The sequence below is a fragment of the Heterodontus francisci genome, chromosome 36 (assembly GCF_036365525.1).
Source record: "Heterodontus francisci isolate sHetFra1 chromosome 36, sHetFra1.hap1, whole genome shotgun sequence".
In the NCBI taxonomy this organism is placed as follows: domain Eukaryota; kingdom Metazoa; phylum Chordata; class Chondrichthyes; order Heterodontiformes; family Heterodontidae; genus Heterodontus; species Heterodontus francisci.
In genome coordinates, this window is record NC_090406.1 from 37,629,201 (window position 1) to 37,652,756 (window position 23,556).

The following is a 23,556-nucleotide window of genomic DNA, read 5'->3' on the forward strand; positions in this document are numbered from 1 at the left end:
AATTAAACATTTTCCTGCATGCAATGGAAAGAGGCATCGAAAATTTCACTAACTGTTTCCTCTTCTGAAGGAATAATGATTGGTGACAAACTTTGTTTTACAATTGTTAGTTGAAACAATTTAAGGCTAAATGCTACACCTTTGTCCCACTCTGATAGTATTCCCCTGCAGAGAGTAGGTAGCTGGTCTGATCTCAGCTCTTCTACCTTTTTATTCTCTGATTCCCATTAGGAGATGTACAAAGTGGGCTGTGTCCATTCACCTGCCATTCTTCCCTGTACCTAACCAGAGATTCAGCTGACAGGTATTTAGCTCCTCCTCAATGGGACAGCAGGGATTGGGACCCTGCCCTGTGGGGAACTGTCATGAAACAACACCTGGAGCCTAGAGAATGGCTGCAATCATGTGCTAGTAAAGGAACTGAAATGCAGAGGAAACAGTGACGAGTCACACAAAGGATATTGGTTTGTTAACAGGGAATCTTAACTACGAGGGTAACAATGTGAGATTATGGACTTGCACCATTTCTCCACGTTCTTCTAACTTTATTGACCACAGATTTTCACAAAGACATTGACCCTGTGACAGGTTTGACGTATTCGACACTTCACCATGGAGCTTTCCCTCTTTGTGATGTGCATCCTGACTGTTACGTCCACGGCCTCGGCAAATCCCATCATAGATGAGGAATGGGAAATCTGGAAGCAGGCTTATGGAAAGAGCTACCCAAGTGTGGTAAGAAATTTAGGCTGATGTTCCAGTAGAGCACTGAGGGCTTGTTTAGGAAGTTCAGTATAAACTGTGACCCCCATCTATCTGTTAATGTTGTTCCTTTAAGATACTCCTTAAAATCTACTGCTTTGACCAAGCTATTGGTCATTTGACCTAACACCACCTTATCTAGCTCAGTGTCACACTTTGTTTCTCAATGTTCCTGTAAAGCACCATAGGGCGTTTTATTCTCTTAAAGGTGCTATGTAAATATTTGTTTTTGTTGTTCAGTTGGACGTAAGATATCACAGAGCTGTAATTGAAGAGCAGGGTTTCCCACAAACTCTCCTTTCGTGGTGATTTACATATTTACCACCAACCAATGACATGGTAGCTTTTGGCCATTTCTTCCAGTCAAATTTGTAAAAGACAAATAATGGTATTTTTCTCCTGTTTCCACCAATTAAATATTGGGAAGACTGAAGTCCTCGTCTTTATCGAAATGAGTCGAGACAATTGTCTTGCTAGCCTATGGTTCCTTCTAATTCGTTCCAAAACCATCTCTTGAAACTTTTTTGGTTTCCCCTTTCATTTCTTTGCTGCTGGTGGTTCGAATGCTCGTCTGATCTAAAGAGAAGTCTCAGCTTTGGGTTTGCTTCTCTCCTCCAAATCTAATTTTGATGACCTTGGCAAAGAATCTCCTTCTGTTGCTCTAATCTGTTCTACTAGTGCGGCTGACATCAAGTGTTGTCACCCACAACTTGAACATTCACTTGCCATGACTCATGGAATAGACATGCCATTTGCAACTTAGCCTCCGCTATCTTCCTTTTACTTGAAGGCAAGCAACAACATAGGGCATTGGGTGCTGTTGACAGTGCATTGCAGTAACTCAATCTTCTTTATGCAGCAGGAAGATATGGCCAGGAGAGCGATATGGTTGGAAAACATGGAGAAGATTGCAGCTCACAATGCTCAGTATCGTCAAGGAATTTCTACGTATGAAATGGCCATGAATCAATTTGGAGACTTGGTGAGTGATGTAACTGCTACAGGGTCAGATTTGCTGGTTTGGTACTGGGCGTGATGGCAAATAACTTGAGCCCAATTAAGCAAACCTGTTATAATCAAAATATCTTTTACATAAAATGTTTCTGTGAATTATTAACTTAATGGAACAATGTGGAGTTACAATGGCATAAACAAATAGATTTTGGCTTTGCATGCTTTGTGGAAATAGCCTCATATTAGGTATTATGCAATTATTTCTTTCAGACACCTGTGGAGTTTGTTCAATTCTACACTGATGTAAAGATGTATGAAATGACAAATTACACAGACAATACATTATCAGATGTTGAACTGGAGGAACTGGAAGAAGTTGAGGAAGTCGGTAATCTTCCCAAAGAGGTGGACTGGCGTCGAATGGGCTATGTTAGACAAGTAAAGAACCAGGTAGCGGCTACTTTTCACAATGTCTATTCAATGCCTCTGTGCAGGTCTGTTGATATGCTCGAGTTTCTTGAGGCTGTCGAATGATTCTTGTTTAATATTTTAAGTCCAAGGCTTGTTCATTTCTGTAAGCGCTAATTTCTAACTTTTAACATTTTAACTGCCTTGTTTTGACAGAAGTTGGAGCTGTGTCAAATGAGCAGCGTGAGGAATGATTCATAGGTGCTGTTCCCCTCAGAGCTACTAGATAGAGATCCTGAGAGCTGTTGCAGGCAATTGGGTTATTGATTATTGATTGATTCAAATAGACTACTTAGAAATATAGTTTCTTGTTAGATATTTGAACTTTAATAAAGGTACATCTAAATTCAGGGTCTTCAGAATTTTCCAGTGTCAATGTTCTCATCTAACACTTTGAGTGCCTGGCTCATTCCTGATGGTCTAGATGAAACATAATCAAAGTTGATTTACAAGTGGACTTCTAGCACTTTTATGTGACAGAATCGCATGCTTCAAAAAGCAATGAATAGGAGCTAGAGTGTTCTTGTGTAAAGTGTGTAACCTTGAATATCTTGAACAATTGGAATTGGAGCTTGGAGTTCCCTGAATAGAAGCATGATATGACTTACACAATTTCACCACATTGCTGAACTTGAGAAAGTACAGAGGAGACATGTATAGAAACCTTGTGGCCATCTATGCTCCTTGGCCACTGCCCTTTTCCCTCCTCACCAGCACACTGTAATTCACCCAGTTCTTGATTCACAAGCTCATTGAATGCAGCCTCTGAGATGTGCGCAGCTGTGCTGCTGTACAGAAATCATGGTGAGAGGGACTGGAGTGCTGTGTTGAGCCACCCAGACAGCATATGGGCCACATGTTGAGGTTTGGAAACCCCAAAATGAATGGATACTCAGGCAGTAGCCTGGAATTAAATATTTTGCAGAACAGATTTCATTTGCATTCTGTCTCCGTGGAGTAGTTCTTGGAAATCATAGTTGAGGCAAAAGTATAATCAATCATTTGAACTCTATTGGTTTTCAATCAAACTAGGGAAGATTATGAGGAAAAGGTTTTGACATTTTGGTGTTTGCCAATTTATCTGCTTTTGCTTCAGGGCTGGTGTTTGTCCTGCTATGCGTTTGCTGCAGCCGGAGCTCTGGAAGGTCAACTGGCCAAGAAATGGAAGCAATATGTGGACCTGAGTGTACAAAACATCATTGACTGTTCAGATGAATATAACAATTATGGGTGCAATGGAGGCTTGCCATATCGTGCTTTTGAATACATACGTGACAATGGCATTGAATCTGATCAATCGTACCCCTACCAAGCAAAGGTACATTTACTGCCTGACTGCCTCCATTGCACACAGTTAAACATAGATGTCAATTATCAGTACTGAAAGATTTTCTGCTCTAAGGCACAGCTTTACATTTAACATTTACAAATTGTGTTTAGAGAAGCTGCCTGGATCTGAGTTTCCTCATATATAGTGGCAAAGAAATGACATTTTGAGTATCAGCAGTAAGGATGTCCTTCATTCCTAAAGTGCATTGGTGGAGTGAATATTCTATTGTTCTTCAGCAGAACTGGTCTTCCCCTAGTGATCATTTCTGAATTATAACATCTTTCAACGATGCTCACTCTTTTAGGATCAAATGACGATCTGAACTAGGAAGAGATAATTTGTTAAAAAAAATTGTTAAGTATGAAGCCTTGATTGCAAGTAACCTCTAAGTCAGGGTCAGCATTACTAAGTTTGACACTTTCCTCATTTATTACCTATGGAAAAGATCTTCCACTAGGGATTGTAGATAGTGATCAGGAGAGGAAACCCTGACTGGAGTTCTGCCCCTTATATACTGGGCACTGAAGCCAAATTGTAACATCTCCTAGTACTACCCCAGCTAAGATCAGTTAACTTAGCATATAGTAGGAATTAAACTGAGACCTGTTGCCTTGTCCAGCAAAGATGCTCAGTGAATAAGCATGCTGAACCATTCAGCGAGTTGGATTTTGTGTGTGTTATGATGTGAAAGTTGAAGTTTATGGAAAATATTATGTCAAGTGGTTAGCACCGCAGCCTCACAGCTCCAGGGACCCGGGTTCGATTCTGGGTACTGCCTGTGTGGAGTTTGCAAGTTCTCCCTGTGTCTGCGTGGGTTTTCTCCGGGTGCTCCGGTTTCCTCCCACAAGCCAAAAGACTTGCAGGTTGGTAGGTAAATTGGCCATTATAAATTGTCACTAGTATAGGTAGGTGGTAGGGAAATACAGCGACAGGTGGGGATGTTTGGTAGGGATATGGGATTAATGTAGGATTAGTATAAATGGGTGGTTGATGCTCGGCACAGACTCGGTGGGCCGAAGGGCCTGTTTCAGTGCTGTATCTCTAAAATGAAAATGAAAAATGAAATGAATTTCTAAACAGACTCTTACTGTTTAATTACAGAAAAACAGCAAGTGCTTATTCAGTAGCTCTAAGAGTATCACCAAAATTAACACATTCAAAAGGTTTAAGCACAATACTGAGAAACAATTAACTCAAATGGTGGCAAGCGTTGGACCAATTTCTGTACTTGTTCATTCATCACTTGATTCCTGGATATTTTACAAGTCAGGTAAGAATATCCTAACCTTTTATTCGTGCTCTGTGGTTCAGATTTTGTTTATTTGTTCAGAAATACAGCACTGAAACAGGCCCTTCGGCCCACCGAGTCTGTGCCGACCATCAACCACCCATATACACGAATCCTACACTAATCCCATATTCCTACCACATCCCCCACATGTCCCGATATTTCCCTACCACCTACCTATACTAGGGGCAATTTATAATGGCCAATTTACCTGCCAACCTGCAAGTCTTTTGGCTTGTGGGAGGAAACTGGAGCACCCGGAGAAAACCCACGCAGACACAGGCAGTACCCAGAATTGAACCCGGGTCGCTGGAGCTGTGAGGCTGTGGTGCTAACCACTGCGCCACTGTGCCGCCCAGGCCGGGAGGCAGGAAGTTTGACAAAAGACACAAGGACGCATCAGGTTGTGGGGGGGGGTTAGGGTGGGGGGGTTGGGGCAGTGGGGGGGGGGGATGTGCGCAGTAGGGTGTGGTGTGTGTGCCTGACATCTTTGTGCTGCAATGCCATTTTGCCAGTGGTGGGAAAGTTGGCAGATTGGTTGCCGACAGGGAGGCCTATTGAGCCACTTATGTGGCCATTTCGGCTGCCTCCCTCTTCTGTGGGTATTTTCTGAGTTGGGGTGCCCACTGCTATGTGGGGAGACCACCCAATGAAACTTGGCGTCCTCCTAATAGGTTCTGGGACAGCCCCCCATTTTGTGCACTGCGCAGCCCATGGAGTGGCTCTCAGTGATAACGGCTACTGTGGCAAGAGCATCGCCAGTACTTAATGACACCTGGCACTGGCATTCCTCAACCACCCTTACCCCTCTTTGAGTGCACCTGCGATTAAAGAGCCTGCTCCCTGCAGCTGCAGCCTCAGCAATGGCCACCGTTAGCGATGATGATGCTGAGGCTGCTGAGCTGCCAGCCCTCTAATTGGATCGGCAACTCTTAGGGGTGGGGGTGTGGTCAGGTCCCCACCTCCCTGGGTCTCTCCGCCAGCTGAAGTGGTTTCACCTCCCGCTTTCGGCTCCGGTAGTGTGACTTCTACTGTGCGAGTAAAATTTAGCCCTCTATCTCACATTGATGTCTTTTACAGTCAAATTGTAAGAGGACCAATGGGATAACATTCCACCTTCAAAGACAGAGTCTGCCACCACAACACCCCTGCTCTTTGCAATTATCTGCCGATACAGCTTCATTGCTCCTTCTCTCTTTTGCAATTTTGCTTTGAAATTTCCCTCTTTGATCAGTCCTTCAGTCATTTCTCTAACAACTTCCTGTTTGGTGTCCTTGGGACAATTTGCTTTGTGGAGGATGTTGTATGAATGCAAATCTTGTTGCTTTGGTCTTCCCAATCTTATATCATGTTATTTGAGATGTGAGTTTGGAATTGTTTGAATCTACAGTACTGTCCTCTCTTTTACAGGTATCTTTGACAATGTTAAGTGCAACATTGATAATATTGACCATGCAGTGGTCTTGGTGGGGTATGTGGATGAGCATCCAGAAGGCTACTGGATCATTAAAAACAGGTAAGTAATATCTACAAGTTAAGAACTTCCAGGTAGTATGGAAATCTTTTGAATCCTAGAGATTATACAGAGATGCTGGTAAAGAAGGCCTGGGATTCAATTTTCTGATGATGAGGAAGAATTAAGGAACATGGCTTGAGCTGGCCTTCCTAAAGCTTTCAAGATCATGAAAATGAGGCCAATTATGAACCAAGGCAATAAAAGATATGAATGAGCACAATCCAATTTCATTTATTTCCCATTGCATCTTGTATGATAAATACAATGAGAATACTTAACCCTGCCTCATTTTTGTGTAAATGCATTGGCAACATTGCAGTGTCTCAACTAACTGGCACTTCCCATTATTCTCACAGACTATGTTTGTTTCTCCCTTCACCTGGAGTCTCTCAGCCTTGCTTTGGTTGAGTAGAACGGGAAAGTGAACCGCTTTGTCTCTCTGGCTGCGTTAAATTGACTTCTCCAGGAAAAGACGATAGAGGCAAAAGCTGATCTTTGTTCCTTCCCTCAACTCTATGTATTGGGGATTGCCCTGCCCAGTTGCCAATCACTGTTTTCACCTTGACTGAATATCCCACTCCGCTTCACTGGACGTGGAAGCTCAGTATATTGTCTGATTAGTCAAATCCTCTGCTGTGCACATTGAATGATAACTATCCTTGCATTAGGGGTGCAAACTGCTATAGACTGCACTTAGTGACTCCTCATTATCTCCAAGCTAATCTGATATGCAAGAGTACACAAATGTACTTCCATCTGGTATTCCACCTAATTGTCCTAATCATTTTTCTCGATGGATTTGCACATCTCCAGAAGTCAACTGGTAAACTGAACCTGAAGTCCTGCTGATAACATAATCTAAATTAAACCAAAATACATTCATGCCAAATGAAAGCTTTGTAGAATTACAGAAGGAATCTGGCAAGGTTCCTTTCTGTGTTAATTTTGGATGTGATTAGATTGGTATTGAATATTAACAAATTCTTCCTTTTCTAGCTGGGGAACATCCTGGGGTGAGAACGGCTACATGCGCATGGTTAAGGGCAAGAACATGTGTGGGATTAACTATTGTGCGTCGTACCCTATAATCTGAAGACTTTTAACTTCAATAGCAAAAGCAATCACTCCAATGAAATTATATTAGATGACATTATGTATTTAGCAACTATTTTGTGTGAATGATATTGGAACTGAGCTGCCAGGTTCTTGACCAATTGTGTAATACTCTATTGACTCTGGATGCAGCATGAAACTGACTACATTACATTCAACCTCCCCTAGTTTCAAGTTTATTTTGCAAATTTTTGTTCACAATGTGAAGTGTATTTTGTTGTTGTTTTATTGGTGGGTTGTTTGAATGGTGCTTCTTGTAATCAATAAAAGAATGTTTCAAAGAATCTGACTGTCATTGTATAATTTTAGTGAGAGAATGAGCTAGGTGCTTGAATAAGGGAATTATAAAGAGCACAGGGAGTGATCATGTGAGTGGGAGGAAACTAGGTGGCTCAAGTGGAGAAAACTAGTTCGAAGGGCTGAATGGCCTGTTTTCAGGCTGCAACATTCGATGATTGTGCAACAACTTTCAAAATTCACTTTGCTCCAGTTTACCTTTATAAATTTATTCCCAGGATGAGAAAAGGCTGGTGACTATCCCTCATTGCCTTGAGAGGGTAGTAATGGGTCTTCTTGAAACATTCCAGTCCTTGCGGTTATGGTGTTCCCAAGAGGATGTTCAGGGATGAATTCCTGCATTTTGACCCAGCAATGGTCATGGTACGGTGGTATATTTCCATGTCAGGACGGTGTGTGAATTGGAGGTGTTGTTCCCATGATGTTCCTGCTCTTGTCCTCTTCGGTGATAGAGGTTGTGAGGCTGGGAGGTGTTATTGAAGTCAGTGTCTCTCTAAGTTAGTTGCTGCCACAATTGACTGGTGGATATTGAACAGAAATTGCTTTTCAAGTAGCTGCTCTATTGTAGATGGTGTCAAGTTTTTTGAGTGCTGTTGTGGACTTGAATGATGAGTGTTCTATCACCCTCATGTGTAGAACCTTGTCGATGGTGGAGAGTGTTTGAGGGGTCAAGAGGTGAGCTATTTGAACCAAACTCCTTACTTTAACTAGATACATAATCATTTAAAAGAATAGAATTCAGTGCAACAACAACTAAACTCATTTTTTACTGAAACCATAAAATGCCTTAAGCATATTTGTTTAGCATCTGATAAAGGTAAATTCATGTTTCAGATAAAGATGAAGGGACTTACAACTTTATGATGTCTTGCAAAATGTCAATTCTCTTCAGATACTTTGAGAAGTATCAACGATGGTTATATAGGCAAGCAGATCAGCCATTTCCCACATAGCCAGATCCCCCACTGACAGCAATGAGATGAACGACTGGATAATCTGTTTTTGGTGATGTTAGTTAAAGGATGAATTAATCTCCACCATAGCACACCCATGTCGAGCTGCATATCGGGGGAATTCCCAGCTTTCCTCTGGGAAATTCCTCCCTTTACTATCATTTGGGGCTCATCAAACCACTCCCTAGGTAAGAGGTGATATGAGCCCTGCACTCTCACCTCTGACTCAGAAGGTCAGGGTTCAAGTCCCATTCCAGAGAGCTGAACACAAAATCTAAGCTGACGTGGCAGTGCAGTACTGATGGAAAGTTGCAGTGTTGGAAGTAGCATCTTTAGAGTGAGAGCTTAAAGCAAAACACCTTCTGTCCTCTCAGATGGGTGTAAAACGTCGCACGGCACTATTCAAAGATCAGGGGAGTTCCCCACAGTGTGCTGGTCAATATTTATTGCTGAACGTACATCACCTGAGCAGATTTGTGACAAATTGGGATTGTTTGCATCCTCTTTTGGATGCTATAAGTGCCCTCAGAGTTCCAAACAGGTGTCCACGGTACAAGTGCACTATTTTGACATGAATGTTGCTGGACACCATATTGGTGAGTATCTCAGCAGTGATCAGCCCAATTACTAATTTTGCAAAATTGCAAAGACACCTGCACCTTAGTAAGGACGTCCTCACTAAAATCTGCCACCTTTGCAGCAACATTTGCAACCTCAGTGCAGGGCAAGGACTTCATTGCCAGTGGCTATGAAGGCAATCATAGTGAGGAAGTTTTATGGTGTCTGGCTCCTTCCAGGTTGGAGCTGTTTGCTTCCTACTGTTACGTGACGGAAGTCATTGAAGCTCTCTACGCAATGACAGCCAACTACATTTCATTCTCTCTTGTCAGAGACAAGCAGGTGGAGTGAACACATGGCTTCGCTAGGACTGCAGGTTTCCCATGGTGCAGGATGCCATTGAGTGCATGCGCATTGCATTGCAGGGGGGCTGCATGAAAGTTCTGTCATTCATGGGAACCGAAATGAATTCTGCCCCCTCAACATCCAGCTGGTGCATGAGCATAGGCAGTGAATCATACAGGTCAATGCCCGTATGAGAATAGTCATCATGCATTCATTCTGTGACAGTCGGCTGTGGCAGTTGCATTTGAGCCACCACGGAAAATTAAAGGGTGGCGACTGGGTGACAAGGGCTGTCCACCAACCACATTGACTGATAATTCTGGTGCAGAAACATACACTGGTGCATACACTTAAAGCCATGCTGCCACATGAAGTGTGATAGAGCAGACCATTGGTGAACTGAAACAACACTCCCACTGCCTGGACCGCTCTGGAGGAGCTCTGCAGTACATGGCTGAATGGCTGTCAAGATTCATGGCTAGTCTTTTACATGCTGCACAACTTTGCCATCATGAGGGAAGAGTCCTTGCCACGAGCTATATGGCAAGCACCTGAGGAACAGGAGTGTGAGGAAGGGCAAAGAAGAAGAGAGGCGACAAGCTAGCCAGCCCCTTTCTAGATGGGCTGTGTAGAACTCATCCGAATGCTATATCAGCAACTGCAAGTTCAGTTTCCCATTCACCAACAGTCCCACACATTGGGCTGGATTTTAAGAAGCCCTTGCCATCGTGATCCATGGTGGCGGTGGGGGTGGGGCAGGTGGGAGGCGGGCGGGGGGGTTGGGGTATGCCTGAAGGTGGCTCTGAATGAGGCCCGCCACGGATCTCGACACTGGCAGGGTCCTGCCCGATTCTCCTGGCAGCAGCGAGGCTCCATGGCGGCCCCCACCCCCCATCACTGGGCGACAGGACCACAATTGACATGTTCAAATCAATAAAATGAATACATTTAAACAAATTTACCTGCAATCTTGAGGGCCCGCCGCGAATTTCAGCCCGGCGGCTGGCTCGCCCACACCTTCAGATGCCCGACCAGGGAAACAAGGCAACACGCTGGTGGGGATGGGAGGGGAGGTTTATCAATGTGTGGGTGGGGTCAAATAGATGTAATGGGTGGAGGGGATTGTGGAAAGGATGGAACCTTAAACTTTGTGCCGTTTGGGGGGTAAAGGTCAGATGTAAAAGGTAAGTGTTTTGGTGGGGTGGGGAAAGGGCAAATGCTTTAATCATTACTGGGGGGTGGGAAAGGAGGATAAAAAATGTATTTATTTACATCTGGGGGGATCTTTCTTTAAAAATTTAAATATGCCGGCAGGGCTGGCTGCCCTTTAAAAATGGCACCAACGTCTGTGCACAGGCAGCTGGCGCTATTGCCAGGGATGTGATAGGGGGATTGGGGGGTGCGGGGGGTAGCGTGGTGGTGCGGGCCTCCCTGGCTATTTAAATGAGCCACTGTGCTTAAGATCACAGTGGCTCTTTGGCGTGCAGCCTGCCGATTTTTTTGAACTTGCCATTTGTCTTTCATGTGTCTTTATCTGTCCTGCTGTAACCCCAGTGGATGCAGCATGGTGGCTGACATTCGGTGGAGGAGAGTGCAGATGACCTTGGAGGATGACTTTGAGCAGCTGTGGGCTCCTAGAAGGCCCGGATGTGGACTGCATCATCTCAGCATGACAGAAGCAGTCTAGAATGGCTGGCTGATGGACAATGGCAAGGGAACTGGCAGTGTGACAGGGGTGGGAGGACGAATGCTGTCTACCTGATAGAGGACAGCAGGCTTGTGCTTCATGGAGTTATTGTCCCTGCCCCAGGGCGGAGCATCTGAAAACCTAGTAATATGTTGGAGGGCCGATCGCTGGACTACTGTGACTACTTGCAAGCCCCTTTGCACACTGTAATCCACAGCCACAATGACAGCAATCTGAGCTTCCACTGCAGGACCCAGTTATTGCATGGCTGCTGCTTGCACTGCAATGGAAGTTGAGCCAGCTCCATCAGAAAGTCACCGTAGTTGGGTCCACAATTGTGCTGATGGAGTTAGCCACCAGTATCATGCTGGAAAGGATGGGTCCAAGCTCTGGGCAAAGCCCTGTGCCAAGTTAGTACTGGAGTCCTCCATGCTGCTTGACATTGACCACATCTTCCTGGCAGGTTTCCCATTGCACCAAACACTTTATTTTAACTTCCATCAGCATTCTTCTGATGAGTCGAGCCATGCAGCACAGGAAGGCTTCAGCCACTATCCCTGATCTGTCATCAAGTTAGTTGATCTCAACCGGAATTCAGCTTTAGGAACACTACAATTGGCCTCAGACCCCCTGGGTTTGGGAGGAGAACCATCATTCTTGGTTTTCACAACTGATCATTATTGTGCTTGGCTGTGAGGACATCCAATATCAAAGTATCTACCAGCAGTCAGGGTCTAGGCTTCAACTGTGAAGAAAGACCACTTCAACAAGTAAGGATTTTCCAGTTTAGTGGCAGCATCTTTGCATCCTCATTGGCTGCAGGTGAGGTCCCAGAGGACTGGAGAATAGCCAATGTTATTCCTTTGTTTAAGAAGGGTAGCAAGGATAATCCAGGAAATTATAGGCTGGTGAGCCTTACGTCAGTGGTAGGGAAATTATTGGAGAGGATTCTTCGGGACAGGCTTTACTCCCATTTGGAAACAAACGAACTTATGAGCGAGAGGCAACATGGTTTTGTGAAGGGGAGGTCGTGTCTCACTAATTTGATTGAGTTTTTTGAGGAAGTGACAAAGACGATTGATGAAGGAAGGGCAGTGGATGTTATCTATGTGGACTTCAGTAAAGCCATTGACAAGGTCCCTCATGGCAGACTGGTACAAAAGGTGAAGTCACACTGGATCAGAGGTGAGCTGGCAAGATGGATACAGAACTGGCTCGGTCATAGAAGACAGAGGGTATCAGTGGAAGGGTGCTTTTCTGAATGGAGGGATGTGACTAGTGGTGTTCCGCAGGGATCAATGCTGGGACCTTTGCTGTTTGTAGTATATATAAATGATTTGGAGGAAAATGTAGCTGGTCTGATTAGTAAGTTTGCGGACGACACAAAGGTTGGTGGAGTCGCGGACAGTGATGAGGATTGTCAGAGGATATAGCAGGATATAGATCGGTTGGAGACTTGGGTGGAGAAATGGTAGATGGAGTTTAATCCGGACAAATGTGAGGTAATGCATTTTGGAAGGTCTAATGCAGGTGGGAAGTATACAGTAAATGGCAGAAGCCTTAGGAGTATTGATAGGCAGAGAGATCTGGGCGTACAGGTCCACAGGTCACTGAAAGTGGAAACGCAGGTGGATAAGGTAGTCAAGAAGGCACACGGCATGCTTGCCTTCATCGGTTGGGGCATAGAGTGTAAAAATTGGCAAGTCATGCTGCAGCTGTACAGAACTTTAGTTCGGCCACACTTAGAATATTGCGTGCAATTCTGGTTGCCACACTACCAGAAGGACGTGGAGGCTTTGGAGAGGGTACAGAAGAGGTTTACCAGGATGTTGCCTGGTCTGGAGGGCATTAGCTATGAGGCGAGGTTGGATAAACTTGGATTGTTTTCCCTGGAACGACGGAGGTGGAGGGGCGACATGATAGAGGTTTACAAAGTTATGAGTGGCATGGACAGAGTGGATAGTCAGAAGCTTTTTCCCAGGGTGGAAGAGTCAGTTACTAGGGGACATAGGTTTAAGGTGAGAGGGGCAAAGTTTAGTGGGTATGTGCGAGACAAGTTCTTTACACAGAGGGCGGTGAGTGTCTGGAACTTGCTGCCGGGGGAGATGGTGGAAGCAGATACGATAGCGACGTTTAAGAGGCATCTTGACAAATACATGAATAGGATGCGAATAGAGGGATATGGACCCCAGAAGTGCAGAAGGTTTTAGTTTAGGCAGGCATCAAGATCGGCGCAGGCTTGGAGGGCTGAATGGCCTATTCCTGTGCTGTACTGTTCTTTGTTCTTTGTTCATTTCTGCCTCTGAGTAAGAAAGTACAGGGTTCAAATCAGAGCTTTGTTACTGAATTCTGGTTGACATGCAGCAAGATATTGTTGGCTGCTGTGTGTGGGTGGCCCTTGTGGTCATTGCATGTGTTGTGAGAGCCCATAAAATGCTCCCACTGTATAAAACAAACCACACTACACCTGGTATAAATTTGGTTGTGGCCATTGAAGGAGTATTCATTTCATGGCCTGTCAGGCTGTTAACCAGGCTTTGAGTCCTTCCACTATTCTCCAAGGGAAGAGCGTGAAGAAAAGAAAGCAACAATTATATACAAATAATAAAAAAAAATCTGTAGGTTTATCATTGAGGGAGGAAACATTTTTGTTTTGATACCTCGCTTAAGACTTTATCCTCCAATCTGCTGAGTAAATAAATAGTGAACAATCAATATATTGCTTAATTAAATGATCGATACTAGAGGTTCACAATACAGATTTGAAGATATAAAGTGAAGACAGAAACCAATAAAATAAGCTGTAAATCTTAAAACTTTTTGAGTGAGGATTTCCCATTAACCTTCTCGTAACATGGAGCAGTGCTGCCACTCAGTGGCCATCTCTCAGATAGAAAACTCCCTGATCAGCACGTAAGCCTTTCTTGTGAAATGCAGAAGGAGACAATATTGGAGCACAGAAAATAAAACAAATCATCTACTCGGGCTGTCCACGAGGGCGAAGAGCAGGACACCCCTGAAAAGTACGGGAACTACTGAAAAGAGTGGGGAAACCTCCATTAAAGCAAGCAAGCCTAAAAAAAGGAATTCTTAAATAAAGAGGAGCACTTTAAATAAAATCTAGCAGAGAATGGATTTGAATCATATGATGCCTGAAAGTTTCCAGAATTGGGAAGGACCCAAACAGATAGAGAATTGGTCAATGTGAACAAAAAGATTTCCAAGATTTCTAATATTTAGAATAGCTTCTCAGCTACAGGGTAAATCAGAGGCTGAGCAAGTTAATACTCTTTCATACTCTGTGGGTGCCATTGCTGATGGCGTGATCGTAAAGCAAGGTGTAAATGAAGCTTCAGACAAATTTAAAGACGTGTTACAAATGTGACAAATATTTTAATTTGAGAAGTAATAAGATCCTGGAAAGAGCAAAATTTAATGAGAGTCCAGAAGAGAGGCGAATCTGTGGATGCTTTCATTAATGATTTGTACAGATTGGCAGAGGGCTGCAAGTACAGAGAACTGAAGTCTGAGTTGATCAGGGACTGACTAGTAATGGGAATAGCTGACGAGTCCTTGTAAGACTTCTTGCAGTTGTCATGCAGACCCCCACCTGCCAAGAATTAGGCATATTAATTTTGTCATATGAACATTGATTTTAAACTGTTGCTGGAGTGAAGAAATTACTTGTTAAAAAATCACCAGACATGTGGTTGGAAGGACATTTGCATACTAAAAGATGCTGCTTGTGGAGACAAAGGACTATGCCCTGCTCCAATTAACCCAAACGGATTTTGATCACCAGACATTGAAGGTGTAAGGAAGAGCAATCCAGAGACTGCTAAGGTGATGCAATCCACAAAGCCAGGACTGGTTAAACCAGTGGGTCACATGACTAACTGGCTGGTCCAGGTTTTTTTGAACTAGCCACAGACGGTTTGAACTTGAAAAGACTGTTTGCTCCTGGACTGAGAAGACCTCTCCTGTCTGCTCTCATCTCTTTCTCACAAGCTTCTGGACCCACTGACGGCATGTAAACCTCAAGAAAGAAAAGTCTCCTACGTCGAACAATTTTTAAGAAGAATACTGGGCCCTAATGAAAAGCAAGACCTACCTACAATCAAGGACTTTACAGCAAACTTGAAGAACAGTAACCAAAACCATCTTCAGAAAGTGTCTCAAACGCTTCCACTTTATTTCTTCTGCTCTTTTCTGTTTCTATCTGCATGTATGTATCATGTATGTATGCTTGCGTGGGCACGTCACATATCTGTAGGCATTAACTGAATTAGAGTTTAAATTTAATAAAGCCCAACCTTTCTTCTTTAAACCTAAGAAAACCTGTTTGGCTGGTTTCTTTGCCTTACAATTGGAAAGCAGTGAACAAGGATTCACCAAGGGGGAGCTGCAACATGGTGTGTTTAAAATTAAACCCTGTTACAGAAAGTCCAGGTGAAGGCTGAGAGGGAACCCTAGACCCCTTCTCACCTGGTTGTAACACAGACCAAAGATGACTTCATACTCGAGAAATCGATTCAGATGGTGTGACAGACAGAAGTCCGAAGTCAAAACGGAGCCATTCTGTGGCCTGATCAGAAAAAATCCAATGACGGTTCAGTTCCTGAAGCTCGGGATGAAAAAGCTATCTTCGGATAAGAAGGTACACACAGGTGAAAGGGTGCAAGACCCTGTGAAACTGTGCCAGTGCATTGAAGCCAGAAAGACCCACAGACGTTATCAGTGTCCAGCTAATAAAGCGGAATGCTTTAATTGCAAAAAGACAGGCCACTGGCAGAAAAATGTGCCAGAACAAGACCTCGTCTCTCAAATTTACACAACAAAAAGCCTTCACACATAGAGCGGTGAATAAGGTGGAACAACTTCCAGTGGAAGATAAACCAGGAGACTTCAATGGACATATTACTAATTTCAAATTGGACACAGGTGCAAGTGTTACAGTTCTGTCAGACCAAGAGCCATGGTTGATGAGATATGGCTTACAACCAGCGGACACACAGTTATAAGGTCCAGGAGGGATCCAACTGGAGGTGAAGGGTAAGCTTCAAGCAACTCTCCAATATAAAGGAAGACAGATTATGAAAACCCTACATGTTTTGAAAAACCAAGAATTTTCTCTGTTAAGCGGAAAAGTGTGCTTAGACCTACATCTACTCAAAAAGGTGGATGAAGTCAAACAGTTAGAGTCAAACAGTCACTTTCAAGCAGACTATCCCAAACTGTTTTCGGGTTTAGGAAGGCTGAAGGCCGAGTATAGATTTAAGCTAAAAGAAGATGCCAGTCTGGTATGTATCTTCATACCCAGAAAGATACCACATGCATTGAAGAACCAAGTATAAAATCAGCTGGAAGGGATGAGCAGAATAGGAGTCATTTTCCTGCCACAAAACTAACAGAGTGGTGTTCGCCTATGGTTCCAGTTCTGAAACCAGATGGCAATCTTTGTATCTTTGTGGATTTAACGCAACTTAACAAAGCAGTGAAAAGAGAAATTTATCCTATGTTTTTGGTAGATGAAAGCCTAGTGAAGCTATCCAAAAGCATAATGTGCATTAAACTCAACACAAACAGTGGCTTTTGGCAGGTTCCATTGGATGAGCAGTCAAGATTATTCACAACACTTATCACACCATTTGAAAGATTTTGCTTCAATTGTTTACCATTTGGTATAACATCTGCACCTGAAATCTTCCAAAGGATCATGTCCAACATTCTGCAAGGCCTCAAAGGGGTGATATGTCACATGGATGACATCCTGATGCAGGGAGCTTCCATCGAAGAACATGACCAGAGATTAAATGCAGTTTTAAGTCATCTTCAGGAAGAAGGGCTCATGCTTAACGACAAGTGTGAATTCTCCAAGATGTCACTTTGTTTCTTGGGTCACATAGTAAGTAACAACAGCATAATGGCAGACCCACAAAAGACGAGAGCCATGAATGAGTTTCCAGCTCCAACTTCTGTCCAACAGCTCCAAAGATTTCTTGGAATGGTGAATCAATGAACCACATTTTACCTCATCTAGCACAGGTAACCAAGCCATTAAGACAACTCTTGAAAAAAGATCAAGCGTAGTGTGGGAGTTCACATCAAGAGCAAGCATTCTGAACGATTCAAGAAATGCTCATTTCACCTGACATCTTAGCACACTATAACCCTACACTATCAACAACGATCGCTGCAGATGCCTCATCCACAGGATTATGGGCAGTCCTTTTCCAAGAACAGCCTGATGCTCATTGAAGTCCAATCTACATCAGAGCTTTGTCCGAAACAGAGACGAGATATGCGGTAATTGAAAAAGAAGCACTTGCATTCACGTGAGCTTATGAGATGTTCTCTGATTACATTATGGGACTGAAAGTCGTCATTGAGACAGACCACCAACTGTTAGTTTCTTTACTGGATGAGAAGGAGATTGCAAAAATGCATCCAAGAATTCAGAGGTTCCAGTTATGATTGATGTGATACACATGCAACACAATATATGTTCAGGAAAGGATGCAAACTTCCACTGATGTGCTATCAAGAGCAATGGTAGACCATCTAACTCAGCAGGACATGAACTTTGTGGATGAGATAGAGTCGTAGTCACTATATTGGCTGGCAAGTATATAAAAACTTCAAGAAAGTCATCAGTCCCAAGAGCAGGATGGAGTTTGTACTGGCAGACGTCAATATTGCACACAGGGTTGGCATCAAGCTGTCCTGGTGGCAAGATGATGAAAACATTCGATGAATTCAGAAAACACTTCACAATCATCGATGATTTGCTGGTGTATAATGATAGACTAGCCATTTCAAACTCATTCAGATTGGATATCTTGGAACGTCTACATCAGGGCCACATGAGCATAACGAAGTGAAGAGCATGGGCTCAGTTATCCGTGTGGTTGCCAGGAATATCCAACGACAAAGAAACATGGTCCTGAACTGCCATGCATGTGCAATACATAGACTGGAAGAGAAAGAACCCCTGATTACAACAACATTTCTAACTATGGGGACAGTTAGGGATAGATTTATTTATGTACAATGGAAATTCCAATATAATTGTGATCAATTATTTCTCGCTATGGATTGAAGTGAAAAGGTTGAACTCAACAACAACGGGGCAGAAATGCGTGAAATGGGTAAGACACGGTCGAGGGCCCTGTCAACTAGAGTGCGGGGAATGCTCAGTTGAGGATAAAGGAAGATATATCAGAGGCGTTGTTTTGGAAGGTTGCATCATCAGAACAGATGCGTTGGAGACGGAGAAACTGGGAGAATGGAATGGAATCCTTACAGGAGGAAGTGTAGTCGAGGTAGCTGTGGGAATTGGTGGGCTTATAATAAATACTAGTGGACAGCCTACCCCAGAAATGGAGACAGAGAAGTCGAGAAAGGGAAGGGAAGTGTCTGAGATGGACCATGTGAAGGTGATGGAAGGGTGGAAATTGGAAGCAAAGTTGATGAAGTTTTCCAGTTTGGGGCGAGAGCAGGAAGTGGCACCGATACAATCATCAATGTGTCAGAAAAAGAGTTGGGGGAGGGGGCCTGAGTAGGACTGAAACAAGGAATGTTTGACATATCCCACAAAAAGACAGGCATAACTAGGACCCATATGGGTACCCATAGCAATTCTTTTTATTTTGCTCTTATTTTAGGATACTGCAAACATTGGTCAAGGCCATCTTAGTCATCCAAAAAGACTTTCAAGCAAGACTACCGATCTTCTGACCCTGACAAGAACACTATCAGCGAGAGTTGTGAAGATAGGCTGAATCTGTGACGTACAGAGACTTGGTGGGAGATGGTGTAGCATGTAAAGTCAAAATCAATAAATGTAATATATCTCACCAAAGCCTTTGACCTCGTCAGCAGATGTGGTCTCTTCAGCCTACTAGAAAAGATTGGATGCCCACCAAAGCTACTAAGTATCATCACCTCATTCCATGACAATATGAAAGGCACAATTCAACATGGTGGCTCCTCATCAGACCCCTTTCCTATCCTGAGTGGCGTGAAACAGGGCTGTGTTCTCGCACCCACACTTTTTGGTATTTTCTTCTCCCTGCTGCTTTCACATGCGTTCAAGTCCTCTGAAGAAGGAATTTTCCTCCACACAAGATCAGGGGGCAGGTTGTTCAACTTTGCTCGTCTAAGAGCGAAGTCCAAAGTACGGAAAGTCCTCATAAGGGAACTCCTCTTTGCTGACGATGCTGCTTTAACATCTCACACTGAAGAGTGCCTGCAGAGTCTCATCGACAGGTTTGCGGCTGCCTGCAATGAATTTGGCCTAACCATCAGCCTCAAGAAAGCGAACATCATGGGGCAGGATGTCAGAAATGCTCCATCCATCAATATTGGCGACCACGCTCTGTAAGTGGTTCAAGAGTTCACCTACCTAGGCTCAACTATCACCAGTAACCTGTCTCTAGATGCAGAAATCAACAAGCGCATGGGAAAGGCTTCCACTGCTATGTCCAGACTGGCCAAGAGAGTGTGGGAAAATGGCGCACTGACACAGAACACAAAAGTCCGAGTGTATCAGGCCTGTGTCCTCAGTACCTTGCTCTACGTCAGCGAGGCCTGGACAACGTATGTCAGCCAAGAGCGGCATCTCAATTCATTCCATCTTCACTGCCTCCCGAGAATACTTGACATCAGGTGGCAGGACCGTATCTCCAACACAGAAGTCCTCGAGGCGGCCAACATCCCCAGCTTATACACACTACTGAGTCAGCGGCGTTTGAGATGGCTTGGCCATGTGAGCCGCATGGCAGATGGCAGGATCCCCAAAGACACATTGTACAGCGAGCTCGCCACTGGTATCAGACCCACCGGCCGTCCATGTCTCCGCTTTAAAGACGTCTGCAAAAGCGACATGAAATCCTGTGACATTGATCACAAGTCGTGGGAGTCAGTTGCCAGCGTTCGCCAGAGCTGGCGGGCAGCCATAAAGGCGGGGCTAAAGTGTGGCGAGTCGAAGAGACTTAGTAGTTGGCAGGAAAAAAGACAGAGGCGCAAAGGGAGAGCCAACTGTGTAACAGCCCCGACAAACAAATTTTTCTGCAGCACCTGTGGAAGAGCCTGTCACTCTAGAATTGGCCTTTATAGCCACTCCAGGTGCTGCTCCACACACCACTGACCACCTCCAGGCGCTTACCCATTGTCTCTCGAGATAAGGAGGCCAAATATATTAAAAATAGATAGGGACAAAGACTTTGGGGGAGTGGAGAGATGTAGTCTAAGGGTCTGAAAGGGTTAATATTTGAGACAGTGAGAGTAAACCCCTCCCTCTGTAGTGATGATGATGTAATAGTCACATGGGTATTAGGCAGGGAAAAAACCAGAAGCAGCAGGAAGTATGCTGGCTTGACAGGCTTGTGGCGAGTGTAAATAATTATTTGTATATATTAAACAATTTATTCTTTAGCCCGACAAATAACCCGAGACTTCTTGAAACAATACTCAATCTACGCTACAACAATACACAACAGAGTGGTACTCCTGGAAGACCCTTTGTGATTATGGCCTTCAATGGAGAGCCCTCCTTCTCCTCCCTCCTTGCAGAGTTTCCTTTCTCTGCCAACTCCTCTCCAGGTACTGCTCATGTGCAGAGCAGGTGGCACAGGAACAACTGTCCCCATAGCTATGTAAGTCTTTCCTCCCTTCCTATGTTCAACAAATATCTCCAAATGGCTCCAGCAGCTCAAAACAGTTCTTCCACAAACTTTGTCTTTGCAAAATTAAGTCAAAACCATCTCAGTTGCAACTTGCGTTGACCCTTAAATATCCCAAGAATAGGGTCCATTTTTCTTCAAACGCTTGTTATTCTGGCAGTGATTAATGAAGATGCTACCAGCACATGCGTTGCATCAGCTTATTTCAGTTACTGCTGTCATGATAGCATCCATTCAAGGTCTTTGGGCGTGCATAGTGACACACCATTCCACTTCAATAATGTGGCCTGGGCCACACAGGAAGCAGCCAGTGGCACATCTCTCACATGGAAACCTGAGGTAGTCCTTCATAGCAACTGAATTTCATGCCTTTGATATTTCAAAGTGACTCCTGACAATGCAGAGCATGCACAGAGTGATTGCGGATGTCATTAATGCGCGCCAACATTTGCCAGCCTGCCAGTGTGAATGCCAGTGTGAATGCGCCAGTGACAATGACGTCCTCACTCCTCAATAGCTGTCTCCATTCACCCTAACTATACCACGCTCCCTCCCATCATCCCTGCTTCAATCATCGCTTCAACCTGCTCGATCCCCGCCACGCCGCTGCCTTCCCTCAGCCACTCTTTCCCCTCACCCGCATCCCCCTGCCCTCGGCTACTCGCTCCCGCCCCACTCGCCATTCTACCCCTTGGCTACTCACCTCAGGCCTCCCCACTTCCCCCCTCTCAGCCATTGCTCCCGCCCTCAACCCTTTCTCCCCTACTCTTCGCCACCGGCCTTTTCCCCCGCCACAGCCTCTCGCTCCAGACCTCGCCACTGCTCTACCCTACTCCTCGCAGTAGGGCTCACAGTGTGGCACATTTGTGCGTAATAGAAGCTACATATATTAATACACAGGGCCCTGTTCTTTGCAGACAGAAAGAACATGTACACACATTGCGCCTGTTTCAGCTGAACAAAATAAATGACAGCTATTCACCGGTTCATTCCTCAGGGCAATACCTTGACTACTCAAAGTCAAGATGCCTGCTTTAAAATTCAAACAAAGCTTGGCAGCTAACTGTCAGTCACCATAAACTAGTACATTCTCCATGGCAATGCCTCTACCTATCAGAGTTCACTTGCTAACCAATCAGTACTCTCTTCTCATACAGTATAAGTTGTTGTTTTCCATTACATCGGTTATTCTTGCATATTATCCTAATGAGTGCAAGACAGAGAGATTTGGCAACATGTTTCTATATTCAGCAATTCTTAAGTTCAGTACTACAAAACAATGATTTATATAGAAATTACCTGTAGCCTGAGGTACAATCTGTTGTCGAATTAAGGCAAAACTTTTAAAACAACTAAATGGAGCTACGATTAACAAGGATAATTAAGGGGTCATTTCTGTTTTCAACATAAATACAACGACTTGTATTTAAATAGTGTCTTTAATGTAGAAATAGATCTCATGTGCTTCACAGGAACCTTTATTAAACAAAGTTTGGGAGATGAGGTGGTGGTTTGCAAGAAGGAACTGGCAAGTGCTGTTTTATTGAGGTGAGGGGGTGATGATTGTAGCTTTGAAGGAAATAGGGACAGTATTTGAGAAGAGAGAACTTCTAACAATATCAGCTAACATGGAACAAGAAAGAAAGTTGTGTGATCAGCAGTTTAGTGGGAATAGGTCAAGGGAGCAGAAGCTGGGTCTCATGGACAAGGTGAGCTTGGAGAGGGCATGAGGGGAGGTAAGGAGAGAAACTAGAAGAAGATTCTAGGACAGTGGGAACCTTAGAGGAAGTCTGGTCTGGTGGGCCAGGGGAAGGGAGGGAAGCTGATCTCAATGGTCTCAATCTAAGTGGAAGTATCATCTACAAGATGTTCTGCAGCAACTTGCCAAGGATCCTTCAATAACAGCTTCCAAACCTGTGACCTCTATCACTTAGAAGATCAAGGGCAGCAGACGCATGGGATCACACGACCTGCAAGTTCCCCTCCAAGCCGCACACCATCCTGACTTGGAACTATATCGCTGTTCCTTCACTGTCACTGGGCCAAAATCCTGGAACTCCCTTCCTAACAGCACTGTGGGAACAGAGAGACCTGGGGGTATATTTGCACAAATTGTTGCAGGTGGCAGGGCATGTTGAGAAAGTGGTTGAAAAGCCAGACAGGATCCTGGGCTTTATAAATAGAGGCACAGGCCGGGATTTTACAGGGAAAAAAGCGGGCGGCAATGGAGGCGGGCGGCGGGGTGAGGGGGGAGACATAAGATCACGTGAGATGGCGTCAGGTCAGGTTCCTGACTATATCATGCCGGAATGCAATTTCACGAGCGACGGATGGCAAGTCGCATGGGGACTCCACTCACGTTTTGATAACGAGAAATTTGTTGCATGTTGTTGTTGTAGTAGTTGTTGTAGCATAGCTAGGGCATTATAGATAAAGTCTAGGAGTCTAGATTAGGTCAACTAATAACTCTTTATTATATTTACATTGCTATTTACACTCTCCTCAAGCCTCCTTATCTAGCATCCTTCATGCTGCTACTTTCTCCTTCCAAAAACTCAGTACCATGTGACTATTACATCATTATCTCTACACTGGGCGGGGC

General features: G+C 44.2%; 1 protein-coding gene across 1 annotated transcript; it reads left to right on the forward strand.

The window, feature by feature from the left end:
* Positions 1 to 612: 612 nt before the first annotated feature.
* LOC137351406 (cathepsin K-like) lies at positions 613 to 7,411 on the forward strand. The gene is made up of 7 exons (XM_068015852.1): positions 613 to 735; positions 1,622 to 1,744; positions 1,987 to 2,166; positions 3,281 to 3,502; positions 4,616 to 4,784; positions 6,213 to 6,318; positions 7,315 to 7,411. Exons 1-7 carry the CDS (start codon positions 613 to 615, stop codon positions 7,409 to 7,411), a joined length of 1,020 nt encoding a protein of 339 aa, XP_067871953.1.
* The last annotated feature ends 16,145 nt before the right edge of the window (positions 7,412 to 23,556 follow it).